The sequence below is a fragment of the Chiloscyllium punctatum genome, chromosome 2 (assembly GCF_047496795.1).
Source record: "Chiloscyllium punctatum isolate Juve2018m chromosome 2, sChiPun1.3, whole genome shotgun sequence".
Taxonomy (NCBI): domain Eukaryota; kingdom Metazoa; phylum Chordata; class Chondrichthyes; order Orectolobiformes; family Hemiscylliidae; genus Chiloscyllium; species Chiloscyllium punctatum.
This window is the reverse complement of record NC_092740.1, coordinates 42,375,888-42,398,938: the sequence shown is the minus strand read 5'-3', so window position 1 is coordinate 42,398,938 and position 23,051 is coordinate 42,375,888. Positions and strand designations below refer to the sequence as shown.

The 23,051-nt window shown below is 40.1% G+C and overlaps 1 protein-coding gene across 2 annotated transcripts in view; it reads left to right on the top strand.

Annotated features, from left to right (window-relative positions):
* iqgap2 (IQ motif containing GTPase activating protein 2) overlaps window positions 1-23,051 on the top strand; it is a 349,836-nt gene that overhangs the window by 131,724 nt on the left and 195,061 nt on the right. For both annotated transcript variants that reach the window (XM_072547695.1, XM_072547705.1), the window contains one exon: window positions 18,386-18,542. In XM_072547695.1, the coding sequence (XP_072403796.1) occupies window positions 18,386-18,542 (157 nt within the window). The remainder of the gene's footprint in view (window positions 1-18,385; window positions 18,543-23,051) is intronic.

Sequence of the window (23,051 nt, the reverse complement as noted above, 5' to 3'; positions counted from 1 at the left end):
TATGTAATTTATTGAATGAGGGTTGATAAAACTAAGCTGTCAAATTGGGATTTTAATTTATCTTTCAAACTGTTGAAATAATAAATATCTTGCTAACGTCACCGTTAGGACTCTGATACTCTGAATTGCAATAATTTTTATTCCAATTTTTATATAGCCTGTACCTCAAGAATTTGCCAGCTCATTTGTCTGTTAGAAATATTAACTGTGCTCCTCAGCTGAGTTTTTCAGGGAGAACATTTTTTTGCCCCTTCCGTTAAGGGCTCGATTTTCCTCCGGATGTCGGTAATTGATCTTGCTGTCAGTATTTCTCCCCTTGGCTGCTAGTGAAATTTCCCACTCTCACTGCTTCATTAGAGGCTTATTTTCCCCTATTACTGACTGTGTAAAAGGCGTTTTGAGACTGTTCTGTTCAGAGATGTTTCACCACAGCGGCTGTCCAGCTCTATGGCTTTTCTGACTGCTGTCTGCTCTTAAAGCTGTACCAGTGGTTTTATTTTTTGTTTAAATGTATTTTCAGTTTTTTTCAGTTCTCCAGATGAACTGTGGTCTGTTTCTTTGATCTTCACTCCAGCTTCCATTTCCTAGGGAGTGTAACATAGCGGTACCATTATCTCTTACTATGTATTTTTGAGATAAGCTGCCAAACCCTTGCCCATTCATTTAACCTACCGACATTCCTCTACCATTCATTTTAGTGTCATTGCAAACTTTGACACACTACACTTGACCCCCAACCAAAAATCATCTATGTAAATCGTTAAGACTTAGGGGGCACCACTACTGTTGATCACCAACCTGAAAAACATCCATTTATCCCCACTGTCTGCTTTCTGTTAGTTAACCAATCTTCTATCCATGCCATATCATCAAACACTGTGCATAACACCGTGCACTTTTATTTTGTGCTGCAGCCTTTTGTATGGCACCTTGTCAAAAGCCTTCTGGAAGTAGAGATCCACCACATCCCCGTTGTCCACTGTGCTTGTAATGTCCTCAATGAATTCCAGTAAATGAGTTAAATGTGATCTGCCTTTCATTGTTAATGTCTGCATGACTATTTATCCATGTGAGTGTTTGTATTCTAATCTATTGTTGTGCACTCTGGTAAAGTAGTTTCCAGTCTGTAGTGTTCTGTTCTAACTCGACCACACTGTACTATCTATGCTCTGTGATGTGTGGCTGTGTGACATCATCACAATATTGCTCCAGGGTCCTGACTGAAGCCTTTACACCATAGGTTCTGCCTAGCTTACTTTTCCCTACCACAACTCATTTTTGTTCACAAAAATGAAGACCTTCTGGAAATGTATCAGATCTGCTTTATTAAACAGGTTGGCTCTTTGAAGCCTGGTATTTTATCTCCTGCACTGAGTGTCTTGCATTCTTTGCAATCAATCTACCTTTTTGTCTTTTGGTTCAAATCGTTGGTTTGTTGTGATGATCATTGTGCAGTCTTGACAGCTACAGCTACAGCTGCAGTATAAGATTGATGACCAAGTTAGGGAAATATAAATAGTGGTGTTGTTATTGCATGAATTGGATAGGGATCACATATATGGGCAATGTTTCCATGTCTGATTGGTGTATACTTTCTGCTATCAATTTCCACGCACTGAAAGTTATAGGCTGTTCCACTGTCTTTCACTTAACAGTAACCATGGCATCCCTGCCTACTTGTGGGTCACCACACCTGCAAAGGATCAAAAGGGTTTATTTGGTAAGATGCCAGTCACATGAAGTGAATATATGGATGCAAAGTTCAGGCAGTGAGGAGGATGCATGAACCTGCACCAGTCTTGTGTACCTGCCACTTCAAACACCACCTGCCCTGCACGTGGCAGAGTTTTCAGACTACTCTCCACCCTCCTCAACCTTCTCTAAACCCCCCAAATCAGAACAGAGGCAAGTAGTGGAAGCTTTTTAGTTTCTAGGAGAAAGTGAGGACTGCAGATGCTGGAGATAGAGTCGAAGGGTGTGGCGCTGGAAAAGCATGGCAGGTCAGACAACATCCAAGGAGCAGGAGAGTTGTCGTTTTAAGTGTTTGCCCTTCATCAGGAAATGTATGCCACCTTCACCAGTAATTGCAAGGCTCCATCTTCAGCAAACTGACCTGTACATTACAACATGGGCTGTACTGGCTGTTCCTATAACTATGGAGGCCACAACAGCATTCTCAAATTTGATATCAACAAACATTCTAGGTCATTGCAAGGGGCATTCACCAGGTTGGTTTGACAACAGTTTATACTTGTGTTCAGCCAAATGCCTGCCACCTTCCCTTTAAAGGGAATGATCTTTATCCACCTCAAGTGAGAGGGATGTATAACATCTGTCCCAGTTGTTATGGATGGACTCTGTCTGTGGCCTTTGCCGTTCCACATGTAAAGCTGAATGTATTCGTCAATCAGGAAGTTACCACTCTACAACTGCGCAGATTGTTTGAGATCACATAAATGCTGTCCTCTATTAACATACCCATTATCCATGCAGCAGCTCAATGCTTTCATTATGCAGCAATCTGCTATCCTTGCATTACTTAACAGCTCCTTGAAAATGAATGAGGTTGCTTTCATCAGTACAAAAACAGTTATGGGGTGATTTGACCGAGGTGTTTGAAATGAAAGGATGAGACAGAGATGAACAGGCTATTCCCATAGATGGGGCCGGCGAGGGAGAGTATTCTTGAACAGGGTGACATATGTAACCAGAAACGTAGCATATTTTTGTTGGTCTGAAGGAGAAGCTCTCTTTCACTATCAGCATTAATAATTAGAGACAGCGACCATGCTCCCATTTTAGAATAACTGGGGGTTTGATTAAATGGGGAGCAAAAGATTATTTGAGCAGAGTGGGGGGTACCCATATGATTAGAAATATTGCTCATGGAGAATAAGCAGTGACACACTGAGAAACAAATTATCTGTTGCATGTTACCCAGAGATTTAATAACCTGCACTGATTTTTAACGAGATACTGCCGCGTTCTTGGTGATGATGACTTTTCAATGAGATGTTAAACTGAGGTCCCAGCAAGTCTGTCTTGGATGTAAAAGACCCCTAAGCCACTATTTGGAAGACAAGCAGTGGACTAAGTACTAAGTTGGCTATGAACTGCTTCGTAATGTCTTGTGCTTATGAAAAGCACTAGCTAAATGCAAATCTGTCTGTCTCTTTTCTTTCCCCCCCCAGCGCGCACATGCACACACACACACAGATACACACATTCCCTTCTTACATAATAGCTTAAGCCCCATTCCAGAGACTTGAACACTGTTCTGCAGTGCTGACCTGCATTGAGTCAAAAAGTGTAGTGCTGGTAAAGCTCAGCCGGTCAGGCAGCATCTGCAGGGCAGGAGAGTCAACATTGTGAGCATAAGCTCTTCATCAAGAGCTTATATTTGAAACATTGACTCGCCTGCTTCTCAGATGCTGCCTGACCGGCTGTGCTTTTCCAACACCACACTTTTTGACCCTGATCTCCAGCGTCAGCAGTCCTCACTTTCTCCACTGCAGAATTGAGGGAGCGTTGCACTCTAAGTGCTGTATTTGGATGAAACTTTAATATAGGTCCCATCTGCTCTGTTACTGGATGTAAAAGACCAAGTGCTGTGGAAGAGCCGCAGGGAAGCTTCCCGAGTGTGTGAGTCACCATTTATCATTGTCCAAAATAAACTATTTGTCATTATTTCATAGCTTTTTTTTAATTGGACCTTTGTGTTTTGGATGCTACAAACCTACAAGATAACTAGGCTTCAAAAGTGTGGTGTCGTATTGATATGGACACTTTGCACCAAAGTCCTGTATAAATGTAAGTATTACTCCTGTTGCCATAACTGATGCATGATTTTTCTTTATAGAATGTTACCTGAGAATAAAGGTAACTGAGACTGCAATCAAATCCGAGCATTTTGGCATCAGCATGAAAGCACAGGCTGGGAATGTAAAACAGAACAGATTAAATTTGTCCTGAATTTGTCTACTTGGTTGTGAGAGTGCAAATTAAAAGAAACGAGCATGCACTTCGTTTCAGTCAGTGGCTTCATCATTTTATTATTGGATGTAAATATTCTGCACTGTATGATTCTACCAGATTTATGCAAATATACTGTCATATCACAGTAACTACCTTTTTTATTAAGCTGTTTCAAGTTCATCTAAATGTAGACTGCATCGAGAAATATTTGATTTGAGTGAATACAACCTTTGGGTGTGTGTAGGAGTGATTACAAAAATTTGCATTCAATGCATTTGTTCTGGATGTAGGTTTGCTCATTGGGCTGGGAGGTTTGTTTTCAGATGTTTTGTCACCATACTAGGTAACATCATCAGTGAGCCTCTGGATGAAGCACTGGTGGTATGGCCTGCTTTCTATTTATGTGCTTAGGTTTCCTTAGGTTGGTGATGTCTTTTCCTGTTCTTTTTCTCAGGGGGAGGTAAATGGGATACAAGTCAATGTGTTTGTTGATAGAGTTCCGGTTAGAATGCCATGCTTCTAGGAATTCTCGTGCGTGTCTCTGTTTGGCTTGTCCTAGGATGGATGCGTTGTCCCAGTTGAAATGGTGTCCTTCCTCATCCATATGTAAGGATACTAGTGAGATTGTGTCATTTTTTTGTGGCTAGTTGATGTTCATGTATCCTGGTGCCTAGTTTTCTGTCTATTTGTCCAAAGTAGTGTTTGTTACAGTTCCTGCAAGGTATTTTGTAAATGACATTAGTTTTGCTTGTTGCCTGTATAGGGTCTTTCAAGTTCCTTAGCTGCTGTTTTAGTGTGTTGGTGGGCTACCATGATGCCAAGGAGTCTGAGTAGTCTGGCAGTCATTTCAGAGATGCCTTTGATGTAGGGGAGAGTGGCTAGGGTTTCTGCACGTGTTTTCTGTTTAGCCACTATGATTCAATGGAAACCCGTCCTAGAGAGGGTGCTCTAAAACTATCTGAATTCTTAATGTCCCTTGGGGAAAGTATACAGCAAAATGTGGTCATAGGAATTCTCAACTGTCATCTGAATCAGCCCAACCAGTCATTCCGTTATGTCAAATCTCTACAGAAAAGTCAAAAGGTATTAAAATTAGATCACCTCACATTAACTTGGGCACCAGAAACCTCAGTGCATACTCTGAAGGAAGGGTGAGGGCGCAGGAGAGGTAGTGATGTGATGGTATACAGTCAGGAGGGATTTGCTCTGGGAGTCAACAGCATTAACTCTGGACTCCATGAAATCTAGTGGCATTAAGTTCAAACATGTTAAAGGATTGCCACAACAGCCCTTCTTCATCAATATTCATTGCCAAGGTAGCATCAAGACTAATCATGCTTGATGAATTCTAAAGACCACAACAGTCTGTTTGGATGTGTGGCCAGTGGTAAAAGAAGCAACAAGTGGGAAAAACCTACTTAACCTCATCCTCCCCTGTCTACCTGCAGCCAATCCATCTGTCCGTGGCAGTACAGGTCGGAGTGACAAAGTCTTGCCTTCATATTGTTGATACCCTGATCCACCTTGTGTGAAATGAGATAGATCCAAAACAAATCTAACAGCTCAGCGATGGCTCGGTATATCCCTTACTTTGTCATTAACATCAAGCTGAGGAATGAATGATAGTTCAATAATGTGTGTCTAAACAAAACAGGCATTCCTAAAAAAAGTGTTATCATTCTATGAAGCCACAGCACAGGACGACATGCAGGACAAATAGCTGAAGCACCATTGTGATCAAACTAAGTAAATCTCCAACTAATGGGGCAGATCAAATCTCTGCAGTTCTGTCATATCCATCACTAACCATAACTGGAGGAGGTGGAGGCTTCACCATATTCCCATTCTCCGTGATGGCACACTCCAGCACATCAGTGCCAAAGTGGAGGGTGAAGAAGTGGCAACATCTGTCAGCCAGAAGAGCAGAGTGAATAACCCTTCGCCTTCTCCTGAGGTGCCCAGCATCTCTGATTCCAATCTTTGTCATCAAATTCACTCTGTGATCTCAAGAAAAGACTTTTGGCTCTAGCAATGTCCTGGTGATAGTCCTGAAGACTTGTGTCCGAGAGCTGGCTGTTGGCCTAGCCAAGCTGCTACAGTACACCTACAACACTGGCATCTATGCAGCAATGTGGACATTTGCTAAACTATGACCTTCCAGTAAAGGGACTAGTCCAATCTGCCCAATTACTGTCCTACTTTCAGCTCATTGTAGTAAATACAAATGTGCATTGCAGCAATTCTTAAAGGGTTTTTTGACTTCATCTAAGCCCACATTCTCTACCATCTAAAAGCAGACATGTGGAACACTTGCAACTTTCCCTCTAAGTTGTGCACACTTTCTTAACTTGGAACTGCATCATTCTCTTCAGTGTGACTGTATCAAAATTCTGAAACTCCTTTGCTAACAGACTCTGGGTATATTTGTACCAAGTGGACTGTGTTGGCTCAAGAAGATGGCTCAACACTGTCTTAAGGATGTTTATATGGGGGTAAGAAGTGCTGACCTTGCCAGCAATGCCCACATCCTTTAAAAAGAATCAATAAATTATAAAGTGAAGTTAGTAAAAGCAAAATTCTGCAGTTGCTGGAAATCTGAAATGCAAACAGAAAATATTGGAGAAACTCAGTAGATCTGGCAGCATCTGTGGCAATAGAAGCAAAATTAGCATTTCGAGTTCAGTATGACTCCCCTTCAGAACAGTAATTAACTATTATATAAAACTAAGCTAAAAACTGTACACCCTCAAGGTCAGATATTTTCAGTGAGTGTTTGTGCAACTAATACTGAATGATGACTACAACACTTAATCAGAATTGAGAAATTCAAAAATCAAGATGAAGTATTATTTGCTACTTTTTAATTTTAAGCAATTGGTTCAATTGAAATTATGTTATAGGTAAATATTAAGATATATCCAATTCCTGCTTGTGATTAGGATCTGTGGATTATCAAAGAATCAGACCATTCTAGTCAATAAACTTCAACTGGTCACATTTAAGGTTATGCCAGTTTATAAGAGATCAGGGTCCTGTAAAAATTCCAAAATGCAGCCTTATGGCCTGTTTAATACCATTTTAATTCCATTAACGATCAGCTATCTAGGACATTAAATCACAGAACCATCATTGTCTTTTTTTGGCTGCAGCATTATATAATGTGTGAAGTACTCAGAGGGGCTGTAAGTGCATGTTGTAACCAAAATAACTAACTCTCCTATTCTGCTTCATATTTTCACTAACGGTGGTGGCCAGTAAATGCCACTTGAACTTCAAAAGAGCAACTGATCTTTATTCATCCTTCCAAAGTCTCTGATCTCCTTAGGTATGTGCCTTGGTTCTTCACCAATCTACAAAAAACTAAAAGTACAAGAGACTCTACAAACATTGAAGATTATGGAGCTGATGGTAAATTATTGACCTGGTTAGGAAATTGGCTGAATGCTAGAAAATGGAAAATAGGCCCTCTTAATAGGTAAGATGCAATGGCTAATGTCCAACAAGGACCTCATAAATTAGTTGCGTTAATTAATACCTTGGACAATGGCATAGCAAGGCATGTATATCCAAATTTGTTAAAGTCACTGCTGGGTGGTTTTGCAAATATGTAAATGTGTAACATTATGAATAAGTATTGAAAATTAACCATAGATTCATTAAATTGCTGCACTGCAGAAGGAGACAACTCCACCCATTGTATTCCTGTTGGATCTCTGGCTCCATTCTAGGCGCTTTACCCAAAACCCTGGAGGTTTGTTTTCCTCAAATGCTTATCTACTTCCTTTACGAAAGCCACAATTGAATCTGCCTCCACCACACACGCACACACTCTCAGGCAGTGCATTCCAGACCCTTACCACTTGGTAAATAAAATCCCATGCTGCCATTGGTTATTTTGTCAAACCCCTTAAACTGGTGTATTTTAGTTCTTAACATTTCTGCCAATGGAAATAATTTCTCTTTCCTCTTGCAACATCTCACCTGAACTCCTCTTCGTCATATTGCCTCTCATCCTTCACTTCTACAAGAGGAATAGTGCCACCTTCTCTAATCTATCCCTGTAAGTAAAGGCTCTGCACCTTCTCTAATGTCTTCTCATTCTTCCCAAAATATGGTGCTATGACTGGGCAAAATACTCCTGTTCAGATCAAAAACCAAATGTTTTAAACAGGGTTAATATACAATTGACTGACTGAAATTATCATTAATTTTGGGGTTTTTACTTAGCCAATGGTGTTAAATATTTGGAGTTAGGCCTTGATGTTATGGAGTGCTGCAAAAGGCTCAAGGGTCCAAATGTTTGTAAAACACGATTCTGTGGATGGGCTACATGAGAAGCTTGCGGAAGGTTAGAAAAACCCATTCTGACTACTTGTTAGTATTGTTTGCAGATCTGTGCAAGTGAATCTAAAGTGAGATTCATTAAAATTAATAAAGTTAGATTCAAGACTATTCAACAACAAAATATTTTTTATAAAGGAGTTTCACATTCACTCCGCAGAATCTAAAAGTGAAGGGTGAAATACAGTGCCTATTTTTCATCTAAACTGTTTCCCAAGCTAGAACAGTAAATTGAATTTTTTTTGGTTGGGCAGGGGGTGGGGGAGGTGGAAGAGAGAATGTTGTTACTCAGATCTAACTGGGCTCAGCACAACAGGGACCAATTTGAAGTTAGCAATTACAAACAGGAACCCTCTCTGCTAGTGGGATTTTTAAGTATTACTCTACTCAGGATGAAAGGAAGAGTTAAAATCTTGTTTTATTCAGTAGGTTGCAGGAAGTAGAGATTCACCTTAGTAGCTTTCTTCCCTCAATCTCAACGCTATTTCTGAAACTGCATTCCTGTAATGCAATTTACAAGAAAAAAATCAGGAAGTATATATAACACCTTCAAAGTCCACCAACAATAGATGACTTTCAGGAAATCGCTCCCACAGCACATTTGGAAGCCATATGCCAAGTATTCTAAAGTTACAGAGAAGGGTTAAAAATGCACTTTGAAGTGCTAAAGTCCACATGTGTGCAGCAGCCAAAGTATGTCTTCATGATTAAATATTAACCAGCAAACTAAATGGAGCTGTTTCAGAAGGTGACCTTCTATCAATGATAGCAGCACTATATACATAGAACCAAAACAGCAGGTTTAAACTTAAACATCAAGTACCCTCTTATGTACTATTTTTAATCTAAACCACAAACTATTAGATGGAAAAGTTGTGTTTTGTACTGTGCATTTTGAACTATATCTTCATAAAATATTACTGCACTTTTTGTGGTTTGATATTAACTGTTCCTTATGTATATATTTTTAAACTTGTGTCGCATTTCAGATAAATTCGCATTGTGGCATTTTTCAATAATTGTTATAGTTTGAACAACCTCGCATCATAAATGAGAGACTTTGGCAAGCAACAAGTTCGTTGTTTGAATTGTATGTTCACAAGGGTAAAAAAGTGTTTGACATTTTCCTTAATTTCACCATTGTGCACTTGCTAGCCTGTTTTCTGTAACGATTGCTAAGTGCCTGAATTTTGGACCCGTCACAAAGCAGCCTGCAATGTAGTCACCACAGAGTAAGAGGTTGCCTTTAACTTTATTTAAACAAGCTAACATTTCTGTAATAATGAAGCCCTACTGAATACGTAAAAATATAATTAGCATTAGCAGATGACTAAGTAATAGTGGTTTATTTCATTTTTTTCAAAGGAGAGACATACCATTGTCAACTGTACACACCTCAACTTTCCTCTCATATTAAAGCATTATTTTTGAATTCTGTCTGGTCGAATTCAACTTCAGCTGTAGTAGAGTACAGCCAATGAGGCCGAAGTTTTTTTTTGTTTTTAGCCAGAAATGTCTAGTGCTCGTTTCCACTTAATAACCTGTATGGGCGCTGAAGGCCTGTAAACCCAACTTAGCTAAGCAGCTTTGGTACATCTATGATACTGGTGTTTATCAGAAAAATGTACAGGTATGTTTAATACACAAAAAATGTAAAATAGCACTAACAGATTCCATTAACAACGTTCACATTGTAATAGAAGGAACCATTTAATACTGTTGTCAAGTAGTACTTGCTCAATAATTACCAGCTCTCAAACATGTAGTTCAGACCTTCCCATAACATTTGCCTCCAGACCTTATCATAATCCATGTTCAGACATAGATACAAGAACCAAATGATTGTTTGAGGAAAATTGAACACCTGTGTGGACCCAGTCAGCCATTGCAGCATCCTGCAGCTGTTGTTTCAGGTACTTGCAGGAGCATGGCCAGGAACTAAAGCCAGGACCTGTAAACAGCATTCATGATTGAATAAACTCTGTCTGCAGCATGTCTGTAAAAATCACGGAAATAATTCTCATAAGGATTTAAAGTTTTTGGGTTTATACGTTCAATGATATTTGCCAATTCATTTTCCTACAATTGCCTGATAGTTTATGTAGCCTGGAAAATTCGGTCAAAGATGAGTTGAAATGCCATCTCTGTGCATTGAAAGATGCACATACCTACTGCCTTTTAAAGACTCCACAGCTTTGGAACATCCTGAGCTAGTGTGATACAATCACTATCATGATGTAGAGAGCTGGTGTCAGCAGTTGGGAACCTCCGCAGACCCTACCACCTTCAGATTTGTCTGTGCAGATTTGGCTGAGACAGTGTACCTCATGAATCACTTAAAAACATCCAGAGTGGCCTCTGTTCTATCTGTACATCTGAGAATCGCCATTAATCAAAGTCAGCGATGCATCAAAGTTGTATCCTCTCCAGCAACATGATTTGACTGAAACAGTGGTGTGACACGTGTGCAAGCAGGTATATCATTTTAGGTGTCTCTGAGATTAATATTTATATAGAAATGAAAACCCAAACTTTTTCTCAAGAGGCATTATCTCATTTGGTATGGCTGCAAGTTTTGAATCTGGTGCAGAAGGGAAACCTTGATGTATTTCTAGAACTGGTATAGTGCAATTCAAAGCTTGGGCAAATGTTTCCATCATTTAGGAAAGTGTATAATAAAGGCACAGCTGGCTTGAGCTGATGCTGCATTGAATGCTGACTCCTAAATGGATCTCGCTTGGCAAATGTGAAAAGCAGCCTGTTCTAATTAAATGCTACCAACTTTGTAATGCCTTTGGAGAGCTCCAGTGGATTTCTTCAGCTGATAATAATATGCAGAAAGGAAGTCTGAACTTTACATCCTGGTGGCTGGAAGGTCTTTAGATGCAATGCGCAGAGAACTCAGTCTGTGATGAATGCTGTTCAAATGTGACCAGCATCGTTACTCACCTGTATTTATATACAATCAAACAATGGAAATACACGTGATCCAAGATCACTTCCAACATGGGTAGCTGTCCCAACTGCCAAACATCTCTATTCAAAGATAGTTACAGGTTCTGCAGAAGAATTAAACAAATTGCTGAGACAGTATCCAAACTATGATTGTGAACTTGAACCCAGATTACCAAAGCATTCCTCCATTGAAAAATAGAGATGGAGGCCGATTGAATCCTGTTTTCAAAGGGGATTTGCTAAGCACCAAAATGGAAAGAATTTGCTGCAGAATAAGACTGGGGCACTGGGACTAGCAAAATGGTTCTTGGAGAGCTGTTATGTCTCTCACTGTTATTTTATGGAATATGTATTAAGGCTTGTTTGTCACTGAACTGTGGGATGTGTGCGATGCATCCTGGATAATGACTGCAATTTATGTAATTAATATAATTAACTGGACAACACTCTGGCTTGGGTTGGTAAATTTCAGACGATATGTGCTAAGAACTAATCATCTCCAATCTAAGTCTAACCATCTCCCCTTGACATGCAATGGGATTACCATCACTCTGTCCCCCTACTATCAATATCTGGTAGTTCACTATTGACTAGGAACAAAGGAACAACTGCCAGAGCAGACCAGAGACTGGCAAGTAACTCCTCTCCTGACTCCCTAAAGTCTTTTCACCTATGTTAAAGCATGATGTGATCGAATATGGTTCACTTGCTTGAATGAGTCTGGCTGCAACAACACTCGAAACTGAATACCATCAGAGACAAAGCAATGTGCCATTAATTGCCTTCAGTGTTCACTGCCTCCACCAATGCCCATGATATTAAAAAATTCACAGCGGCAACACAGCATGCCTCTTTCATTCACACCTTTCAAACTGATAACCTCCATTAATAGAAGGGTGAGGGCTACAGATAATTGAGAGCATCACCAGTATTGCAGTTTCCCCTCCAAGTTGCACACCATCCTGACTTGGAAGTGTATCACTGATTCTTCACTGTCCTGGGTCAAGAACCAAGAAGTCCCTCTCAAACATTATGGTGTTTGTACCCTTCAGCAGATGGACTGCTATGCTCAAGGAGGCAGCTCAGTACCAACTCAACAGTAAATAGGGGTGGGCAACAGATACTGGTCTTCGACAGTGATGCCTCCATACCAATAAAAAAAACAAAAATAGACGTTTAAAATGTACTTGAAAGATTTTTTTGTTTGCTTGAAGCTTTTGACAACTGTTAAGATCAGTACTGCACAAATCCACAGCTTAACTTCAGTCTAATGATAACATGAGTTTACTGTACAACAAATGAGCCATTAATCCTTACAACATGTTAAACTTCCTTCAAAAAAATTGCCTGTGCCAAAGAGGCAGAGAATTTTTGGAAACATTGCAATGTGATCAGAACATTCAGATGTCATGTTCTGTAACATAAAATCCTATATCTATTGAACAGCACTGGAAGCTACCAATAAAACAAAGTGCAGTTAACGCAGTTAAGTCCACTTTGATGTGAAGTTATGGTACACTCTCAAGCTATGCTTCATAGCTGTTACAGCTGAGCGATTTACTGGTTGGATAAGTTGAACTTTTCAGTCCAGAGAACAGCCGACCTCAGTTGACATGAATGGGTTCACTGCTGTAACACCTTGCGGACTTGTTCACAGAAGCTGGGAGAAAAGAGGCTGAATGCAACTGCTGATTCGGCAGGGCCTGCCACTAATCAGCTAGATTGCTGACTGAGACGATGATCCTGAGCCCAGCCATTCTTTCATTAATCTATTGTGGTGTAGATAACCAAATTCGTAGTGCAATATAATCACAGATTAACCTAATTGACTGGTTACAACCCTTGCTTCTGTACACTGACACCATCTGGCAGAATTGAAAATTAACAGGCACAATGTTAATTCTGTAAAACAAACTTATTCTGTGCAGCTATCTTTTACATTAGACAGTAGTTTAAATTTGATTGAATTCATAGGACATAAATTATATAAGTTATTGTGGCTAACTTGATTTTTCTTATTTCCATCTCAAATTCCTTTTGATATGCTTCTAGCCTTTCCAGTTGTACAGGAGCATGATGATCACTACATAGATGTGCATGGCTGAAGGACTGTTAACTTGTGAATCCTTAAGCTCTTTCTCATTCAGAGTTCTGCCTCCATGCAGAACTTTAGCTCTGGGGGTCAAGACGCTCACGTATTCGGTTTGAGGGACAGGATAAATGTTGGATTCTTGGTGCTGTGATTGACTCCTCACCATGCTATTTCTTGAAGTGAAACTTAGGACCAAATTAAAATTCTTAAAATGGCAATTTTAAGTTAATAAATTACAGAACTTTTTGTTATGTCCTACATGTGTTGCCACTGCAGATGCTTATTTTGTACATGATTAATTCATGTTGGTCACTTAAACCATGCACAAGCTGATGATTTCATTTACCTTTCTTTCTTTTGCAACAATGTATTATTGGAGTGTGTAATGCACAGTTATAGCTGATTCCCTCAATGTCTAACACTGGCAAGTTCCAACTTCTGTTTCAGGTATTATACTAATGATTATTTAATCCTATAAAGAAAATAAATATGGCTAGAAGCAAATTTCCCAGTGGAATACTGATATAGATGTAACACTGTTTACAAAGATATTCAAAAACATCAAAATTAACTTCATTGCAACCCAAGTCCTGCAAAACATTTGTGACATAGATATTTCCAGAGAAATGGAAGGCAGAATCTTCTAATTGAGATTGGAGAACATATATTGGAAATAATGGCTTGCTTTTATTTTCCTCGAGAGCCACATTATTAGAAAAACCCTTTGGTAAACTTTGGACTGTTGTGCATGCAACATATCCTTGTATTCAAATGGAATATTTTTAATGTTGTACAATAAAAACTAAAGGAATGGTAGTTAGTGATGGCAGAATGCAATTATTGGAGCAAAGTGATTCTGCATCAAACAAATCAGAGTAATGCTCTACTTAGTATTCCTGCCACATCCATTAATGAATTGTGTTGGGCTATGAAACCACTAACCCGGGGGGAGACTCCATTGACATCAGCGCAAAAGACTAAGCTGAAGTGTTTGCAAGCATGTTTGACCAGAAATGCCAAGTTGGCTTCTGCCTTCCCCAGATATTTCCTGTATCACGTGTTAGCTGCCAATTCAGTGAAGGCAAGGGACAATAAGGCCATGACAGCATCCCAGCAGTAGTCCTGAAGACTTTTACTTCAGAACTAGCCATGCTCTTAGTCAAATTGTTGTTGAACTGCAACAACATCATCATTTATCTGAGCATGTGACAAATTGCCCAGATATGACCTATGCATTATAAGCAGGAATAATCCAATCTGACTGATTAGCACCATGTTGGCCTACTGTTGGGATTGTCAGCATAATGGTGGAAGGTGTTATTGACTGTGTCATCAGGTGACATAGAAACTAGAAACAGCAGTAGGCCATTCAGCCCTTTTAATCTGCTCCATCGCTCAATATGATCATGGCTGAGTCTTGAACTCACTGCTCTCTAGCTTTCTTCCTATACCCCTTGATGCCTTTAATATCTAAAAATGTATCCATCTTTTTCATGAGTATATTCAACAATTTGGCCTCCACACTTTTCTGGCGGAGAGAATTCAAAAATTCCCCGCCCTTTGAGTCAAGAAATTTTTCCTCATCTTGGGAATGGCCTAAATGAACTACTCTGTTTCTTGATACAGTGGCACCTTGTTCTCAGCTGCACAACCAGTAGTAGCATCCCTATTTTGTCTAGTCCTGTTAGAATTTTATACATTTCAATCCGATTCCTTTCCACCTTTCTAAATGCTAATGATTACTGACCCAGGAGAAAGTGAGGACTGCAGATGCTGAAGATCAGAGTCAAGTGTAGCACTGGAAAAGCACAGCCAGTCACGCAGAATCTGAGGAGCAGGAGAGTTGACATTTCAAGCATAAGCTGTTCCTGATGAAGAGCTTATGCTCAAAATGTTGACTCTCCTGTTCCTCTGATGCTGTCTGACGAGCTGTGTTTTTCCAGCACCACACTTTTTGACTCTGAATACTGACCCAGTCAAGCCAGTTTCTCCTCATGCGATGGTCCTGCCACCCTCAATCTAGTGCACCTCCACTGCAGTCTTTCTGTGGCAAGTGTATCCTTTCATAGAGAGAGACCAAAACTGCACAAGCCTGTCTTGATGTAGTCGTACCAAGGCCCTATATAACTATAGTAAGACATCCCTGCTGCTGAGCACAAATCCCCTTGCCATGAGGTAAGTGTACTATCCACCTTTCTAACTACTGGGGCACCTGCCCATTTGCTTTCATGATGAGGGAAGTGAAGGTATGATAGTTAAGCACGCAGGTAAGAAAGTACGATGTGAAGAGGTCACAAGGAAATTGCAAGCATATATTGATAGGTTGATTGACTAAGCAAAGATTTGGCACATGCAGTATAACATGTAATAATATGAAGTTATTTAGTTGGCAGGAAAAATAAAGGAAGCAGAGTATTGCTGAAAAATTCTAAGGTTTGGGAGGTCCAGTGAATGAATCACAAAAGATTAGTATCTAGGCTCAGCAGGTAATTATGAAAGCTCATGGAATGCTATACTTTATTAGGAAAAGCATTGAATATAAAAGTAGTGTCGTGGTTCTGTTCGCCGAGCTGGGAATTTGTATTGCAGACGTTTTGTCCCCTGTCTAGGTGACATCCTCAGTGCTTGGGAGCCTCCTGTGAAGCGCTTCTGCGATGTTTCCTCAGGCATTTATCGTGATATGTATCTGCCGCTTCCGGTTGTCAGCCGGACAACCGGAAGTGGCAGAGACAAGCCACTATAAATGCCGGAGGAAACATCGCAGAAGCGCTTCACAGGAGGCTCCCGAGCACTGAGGATGTCACCTAGACAGGGGACAAAACGTCTGCAACACAAATTCCCAGCTCGGCAAACAGAACCACAACAATGAGCACCCGAGCTACAAATCTTCTCCCAAACCATAAAAATACAGTATTTTGCTTCAGTTATCAGAACACTGATGAGACCACATCTCAAATGTTCCTTATTTATTTTCTCAGTATAAATGCATTGGTTCAGAGGAGGTCTATTCAGTTGCTCTCTGAAATGAGACAGGCTCAGCTGGTTTCCACTAGAATTTGGAACAGTCAAAGGTGACTTGATTGAAGTGTATGAGATCCCGAATAGCATTAATGAAAGGAAACTGGAAATTATATTTGCTTTTCTGGGTGAGTCCCAGAACTAGGAGGCTAATGCTTTTTTAAAAAAAGCTTCACGCTTTTAAGACCAAAATTAGATAATTTCTCTTCGACAATTGTGTGTTTGAAACTCTCTGCTTCAGAAGGCAGTGGAGGCAGGGTCATTGATTTTATTTCAGGCAGAGGTAGATATCTGTACCTGCATATTAGATTCTACAATTTATGTACTAAAGCTTCTCGATCCTGCTGCATCTCCGAGGTCTACAACCTCTTGCCATTTAGATTCATACTTATTGTTCCTATTGAAACAAATTATTTTACATTTTCCCACCTTGTATTCTGTCAGGTTTTTTTGCACCCATTTCATCCATCACTATCTATCTTTTTGTAGCCTCCTTATTACCTCCTTGACAACTTCCTTTCTGGCTTTCTTTGTGTCAGTAGCAAATTTCGCATCTGTATATAACATCCCTTCATCCAAGTCAGTTATATAAATTGAGTGGTTGAGGTCTTGATCCTTGTGGATTACCATTCATTATGTCTTGCCAACAGACCTATTTATGCTAACTCCCTGCTTCATGTCACCAAGTCTTCTATCCAAGCTAGTATTTTATCCCCTGCATCGTGAGGTTTTGTTTTCTGCAATAATCTTTGTGGCACATTATCAAATATCTTCTAGAAATCTAAATTAAGTACATCCAGTAGTTCTGCATTATCCATAGTACTTGGTATTTCCTTACAGAATTCTGATCAGATTAGGGAAGAGAGGTGAAAAGCAGCATACAAATGGTGTGAATGCAGTGTCAAATCACCAAGGGTGTTAGACGATGTGAGTAAAGTGTCAATAGTTGAACAACAGCCAAAGGGATAATCTATAATCTGATTAAATGAGGTTGAGAGATAATTGCAAAAAATTAAGAATAAGGTGGTGCTGGAGACAAACCAAATGACTGGAATAACATGGAACAAACCGAGAAGCCGCTGGAAAAGCCCAGCAGGTGCAGCAGCGTCTGTGAAGAAAAACCTGAGGAAGAGTCACCGGACCCAAAATGTTAACTGTGCTGCAGAGCCAGACTGCCAGACCCACTGCACCCCCTTCAGCAACCCCCGCCCTCACTCCTAATTTACAGCCTCAGCAGTTCTTTGGTTTTTCATCCGACTGGAATGACATGATAGATATAAGTTTTGCATGCCAAGGATCTAATCAAAATAATAAGTAATCCAAACCTGAACAAAATGATTAAGGTAGAGAGACCATAACAATTTATCAAGATTATAGTGTCCAAACGGGACAGTAAGGAAGACCGTAACAATGGGTCTGGTGGCATCTGTGAAGAGAAAGAGTTAACGTTTTGGGTCCGGTGATCTTTCCTCTGGTTTTTTCTTCACAGATGCTGCCAGACCTGCTGGATTTTTCCAGCAGCTTCTGTGTTGGTTCCATGTTATTCCAGTCGTTTTAGATTGTCTCCAGCACCACCTTATTTTTAAGTCTTTGTAATTGTCTCGCTGCCTCATTTAATCAGATTATAGGTCATCCCTTCGTTTGTTATTCAGCTATTGACACTTTACTTACACCATCTAACATCCTTGGTCACCTGCAGAGACTTATTATTTGACACTCTATTCGCATCATTTGTATGATGTTTTGATTTCTCTGCCTATGAACTCCATGTTCTGTGTGCTTCCCTCTCACTTCACCCGATGAAGGGGTTACGTTTCAAAAGCTTGTGATTCCAGATAAACCTGTTGGATTATAACCTGATGTCATGTGATTTCTGACTTTTATGTAGTCAAGTTATTTAGGAAGATTAATGTATGAATGTTCATTAAATCTAAATGAAATATTTGAAAGAAGTTTTATTAGATTTCCAAGTTTCTCAATCAATTGTAATTTCATTCTTTTCAGATGGATGGAAACATGTTTGCATGAAGAATTGCCCCCTACCACAGAGCTTGAAGAAGGGTTGAGAAATGGTGTTTATCTTCTCAAACTTGCAAAGTTCTTCGCTCCTAAATTGGTCTCTGACAGAAAGATCTATGACATCGAACAAACAAGATTCAAGGTACTTGAATAGTTTGTCATTATATGTCAAAAAGATATCACAGTACATCTGAGCAACTGTTATTTTATGATGGTTCTCAAATTGAAGTATGTTCAGGGAGACTGAGGCACAGAACTAGCGTTATGTGTAGACAATGTTGGCACTTCATCCATGATACCATGGTTAGGTGTAAGGAAGGAAGTAGTGGCTGGTAGTGTACTGTGCTTTTAGTCTCTTCTGTACATTTTAGTGCTCTCTCTGTACTCATGTTCTTTTGGAGTCTTTGTGTGTGCCTGGCCTCCCTGAGCTTCTGCTCTCAGAACCAAAGAGTCATACAGCACGGAAACAGACCCTTTGGTGTTGTGGTTCTGTTCGCCGAGCTGGGAATTTGTGTTGCAAACGTTTCGTCCCCTGTCTAGGTGACATTCTCAGTGCTTGGGAGCCTCCTGTGAAGCGCTTCTGTGATGTTTCCTCCGGCATTTATAGTGGCCTGTCTCTGCCGCTTCCGGTTGTCAGTTCCAGCTGTCCGCTGCAGTGGCCGGTATATTGGGTCCAGGTTGATGTGTTGGACCAAAGGGTCCAAAGTTTGGGAGAAGATTTGTAGCTCAAGTGCTCGTTGTTGTGGTTCTGTTCGCCGAGCTGGGAATTTGTGTTGCAAACATTTCATCCCCTGTCTAGGTGACATCCTCAGGGCTTGGGAGCCTCCTCTAGGAATTCCCTGGCTATAATAGGGCAAGCCAAACCGAGAACAGCCAGGGAATTCCTAGAGGCATGGCACTCATCCACAGACTCTATCAACAAACACATCCACCTGGACCCAATATACCGGCCACTGCAGCGGACAGCTGGAACTGACAACCGGAAGCGGCAGAGACAAGCCACTATAAATGCCGGAGGAAACATCACAGAAGCGCTTCACAGGAGGCTCCCAAGCACTGAGGATGTCACCTAGACAGGGGACGAAACGTTTGCAACACAAATTCCCAGCTCTGCGAACAGAACCACAACAACGAGCACCCGAGCTACAAATCTTCTCCCAAACTTTGGACCCTGTGGTCCAACTCATCCATGCCGATCAAGCTTCCCCAACTAAACTAGTCCCATTTGCCTGTGTTTAGCCTATATCCCTCCAAACCTTTCCTATTCTCTCAAAGATATTTTTGTAGGCATGGCTCCATTAACGTTGTCAACCTTTCAATGCCTCAGCAAATGACCCTTCTTTGGAAAGTTTTGACAAATTGTTTAGCCAGTCATCTTTGTTGTCCATGTCATGTAGCTGTTAACATTGTCTGAAATCTGTTTCTCTTTTCCCTTTTTATTTTACTTCTCAACCAGCCATCCCTTTTCAAAATGAAAACTAGGTGCTTTGAAACCATTTGTTGTGGACATTCAGTGACGTAGTTGAGGTTATTTCCAGACAGAAATTAAATTTGATAAAGTCTTGGTATGTTTTGCTTATGTAGTACATTTAGCTCTGCCCTTCAGGTCTCCATTGCAATTGCAAATGTATTTTAATGCAAGCATCTTGAATTCTGTTTTTCTTTCAAATTCTGAAGTGTAATCAAGCACTTTGTACTCACTGCACCAAGTTAACCTGTTGCTTATCCTGCAAATTTCTGCCAGGTCCTTGCTCAATGATGCATTAGTAATGCTTGATTTACAGCCTTAAACGTGCGTAATTCAAGTTTAGATGCTGCTTGTTAGTTTTTTTTCTTCCTCCCATTCATGTATTAAACAGCAAAATGAATTGTTATCGACATGAAATTTGTGAAGGGTCATTGAAGGAAATACCAATACCAAGTGATGTGATGACCAGCTGTTTCAGTTCACTTTGTTGCTTTTGCAAGGAAAGAATGCCTTGCCCTGCATGTTTTGAAAAAAACAGTACCCATTTAAGATCCGGTGTCACTTTGAATTAAACCTCCATTACTAACTGGCTTATGATCATGCTGAGCTGTTTTCCAGTTCAATGAGTAACCTTTTCCAAAGTACAGTTTTCTCAAGGCTTCAGACAGTTACTTCTTGAGGGTAATTTTGACAAAAGAAGTTAACATTTGAAACAATGGTTGGTGTGGCTTTCTTCAGTTTAACAGGCTTACGAAGAAAACACTTGGTTATCCTCCATTTGTTGATCTGATTTGAGTTGATTGGTTGTTGTAGGTTGGTGGTTACTGCTTAAGATTGCAGACTTGTATATAAATGGACATTGATGTCCTCATGTGTACATTGCAATGCTGCAGAAATGTCCTGGAACTGAGATGATTTATTTCCAACAATCTCAGCCAGCTTCCTCTGTGCCAAGTATGACTAATCAGCAGTGGAGTTTCTTCGATTCCCATTGAGTCCAATTTTGTGAGGACACCTCTGCCACATCCTGTCAAGTCCTGCTTGATGTCAAGGGCAGTCACTCTTACCTCCCCTCCGGAATTCAGCTCTTTTGTCCATGTTTGAACTAAAACTGTAATGAGGTCAGGAGTTGAGAGCACATGTCAGAACCCAAGCTGAGCATCTAGGAGCAGCTTGTTTTTGAGTAGTTGTCGACAACCCCTCCTATCATTTTACAGATGAATGAGGATAGACTAATGGGGCAAGAATAGGCCAGGATAGTTTTGATCTTTGTTTCATGGGCAGAACATACTTGGGGTATTTTCCTTGTTTGGTAAATGCTTATGTTCTAATTGTGCTGGAGATGCTTGGCTAGAGGTGTGGCTAATTCCAATGCACAATCTTCAATACTATTGCTGCAGTGTTGTAATGGCATATAACCATTGCAGTATTGAGCCCTTCAACTATTTCTTGATATCGCATGGAATAAATTAAATAGAATGAAGGTGAGATGAAACCTGTAATGATGGGACCTCAAGAGGCTGAAATGAATCATTCATGTGGGACTTAAATAGTTTACAGTCTGCTACTTCCTGTAGGTTATGAATGTCAATAGTTTTTTTAAAAAGTGGCCCTAGGGCTATCCTTGTGCAACTCCACTATTTGTAACTTCCAACCTGAAGAAGACCCATTAATCCTGATTCTGCCTTGTGTGTATTCACCAATACTCATCCATGCTCATACATTACGTCCAGTATTATGAGTTCCTACCTTGTGCAATAGCCTTTTATGTGTTACCTTATCAATAGTCTTCTGAAAGTCCCAATACATTATCTCTGCTGCTTCCCCTTTATCAACTTTGCTTGCTAAATCCTCTCAGAACTCTGGGAAATTTGTAAAATGACATTTCTGTTTCACAAAATGTGATTTCTCTTTTTAATTATGTTCAGCTTTTTGAAATGTCTCATTTCTTCCTTAATAATAGATTTAAGCATTTTCCCAATGACATGTGTTAGGCTAACTGGCCTAGAGTTTCCTGTTTTTTGTCTTCCTTCCTCCCTTGCACATGGATGTCGTGTTTGCAATTTTCTAATTTGCTGAAACCCTTCGGAATCCATTGATTTCTGGAATGCTTCAACCAGTGCCTCTACACTCTTTAAAATCTTTAGATGTAGGTCATCATAAATAGTTTGCCTTTAATCCCAGTAGTTGGTCAGAATCTCTGCTTCTCTTGATAGGACTGATTGAAGATTTTTCTTCCCATTTGCAACATGCTTGTCTTTGGGATGTTTGTGTTCTCCATCATTAAGACTGATGTAAAGTATTAGTTTTTTTAAGTTATCTGCCATTTCCCTGTTCTTGGTTATCGGTTATATGTTCTCAGTTGCACCCACCAAACATTTAGCTACTGTGTTTGTTTTTATGTACCTGTAGAAGCTTATGTTTATTTCTTAATTAACTTTCATAATCAGTTCTCAAACGCTTTTTGAGATTTTTAGTCATCCACTGCTGGTTCCAAAAAAGATTCCTATTCCTCTGGCTGCTGTTATATTTTGCTGCTTTGAATGTTTTAGTGGAGGTTCTCCTTGACCACCTTTGTTAATTGCAGATTTATCCTTCTCATTGAGACAAGAATATATCTTTGCTGAGCATTATGAAATATTTTCTTTAATGCCTGCCACTGTCCAACCATAGACTTTCTCCTTCATCTATTTTCCCAGCCAGCTTTAGCCAACTCTTTCTTCACATTTCTTTCATTGCCCTTATTTAAGTTAAGGACACTAGTTTGAGACCCGAGTTGTTTTCCCTCAAACTGAATTTGAAATTCGACAATGTTGTGATCACTACCCCCCAAGAGGATCTTGAATTATGAAATTTCTTACTTAATGACAAATTACGAGATTTGAAATATAGCCTGTTCCCGGGTAGGTCCTGCAATATAATGCTCTAACGATGAATCCTTGATGCACTTCAGAAATTTACTTTCAGTGTCACCTTTGCCCCATCTGATTTGTCCTGTTTTCATGCAGATTGAAATATTATGGTGGCATTTGAGTGACTTAGGGAATTAGGCTGAAGGACTTCAGACATAGTCTGACCAGCACCTTGTACAGTTGCAGTAAGACTTCACTACTTTTATATTCCAAACCCCCCCCCCCCCCCCACACACTTTGAAATCTTCCTGATTACCCGCTGCATCTCTGT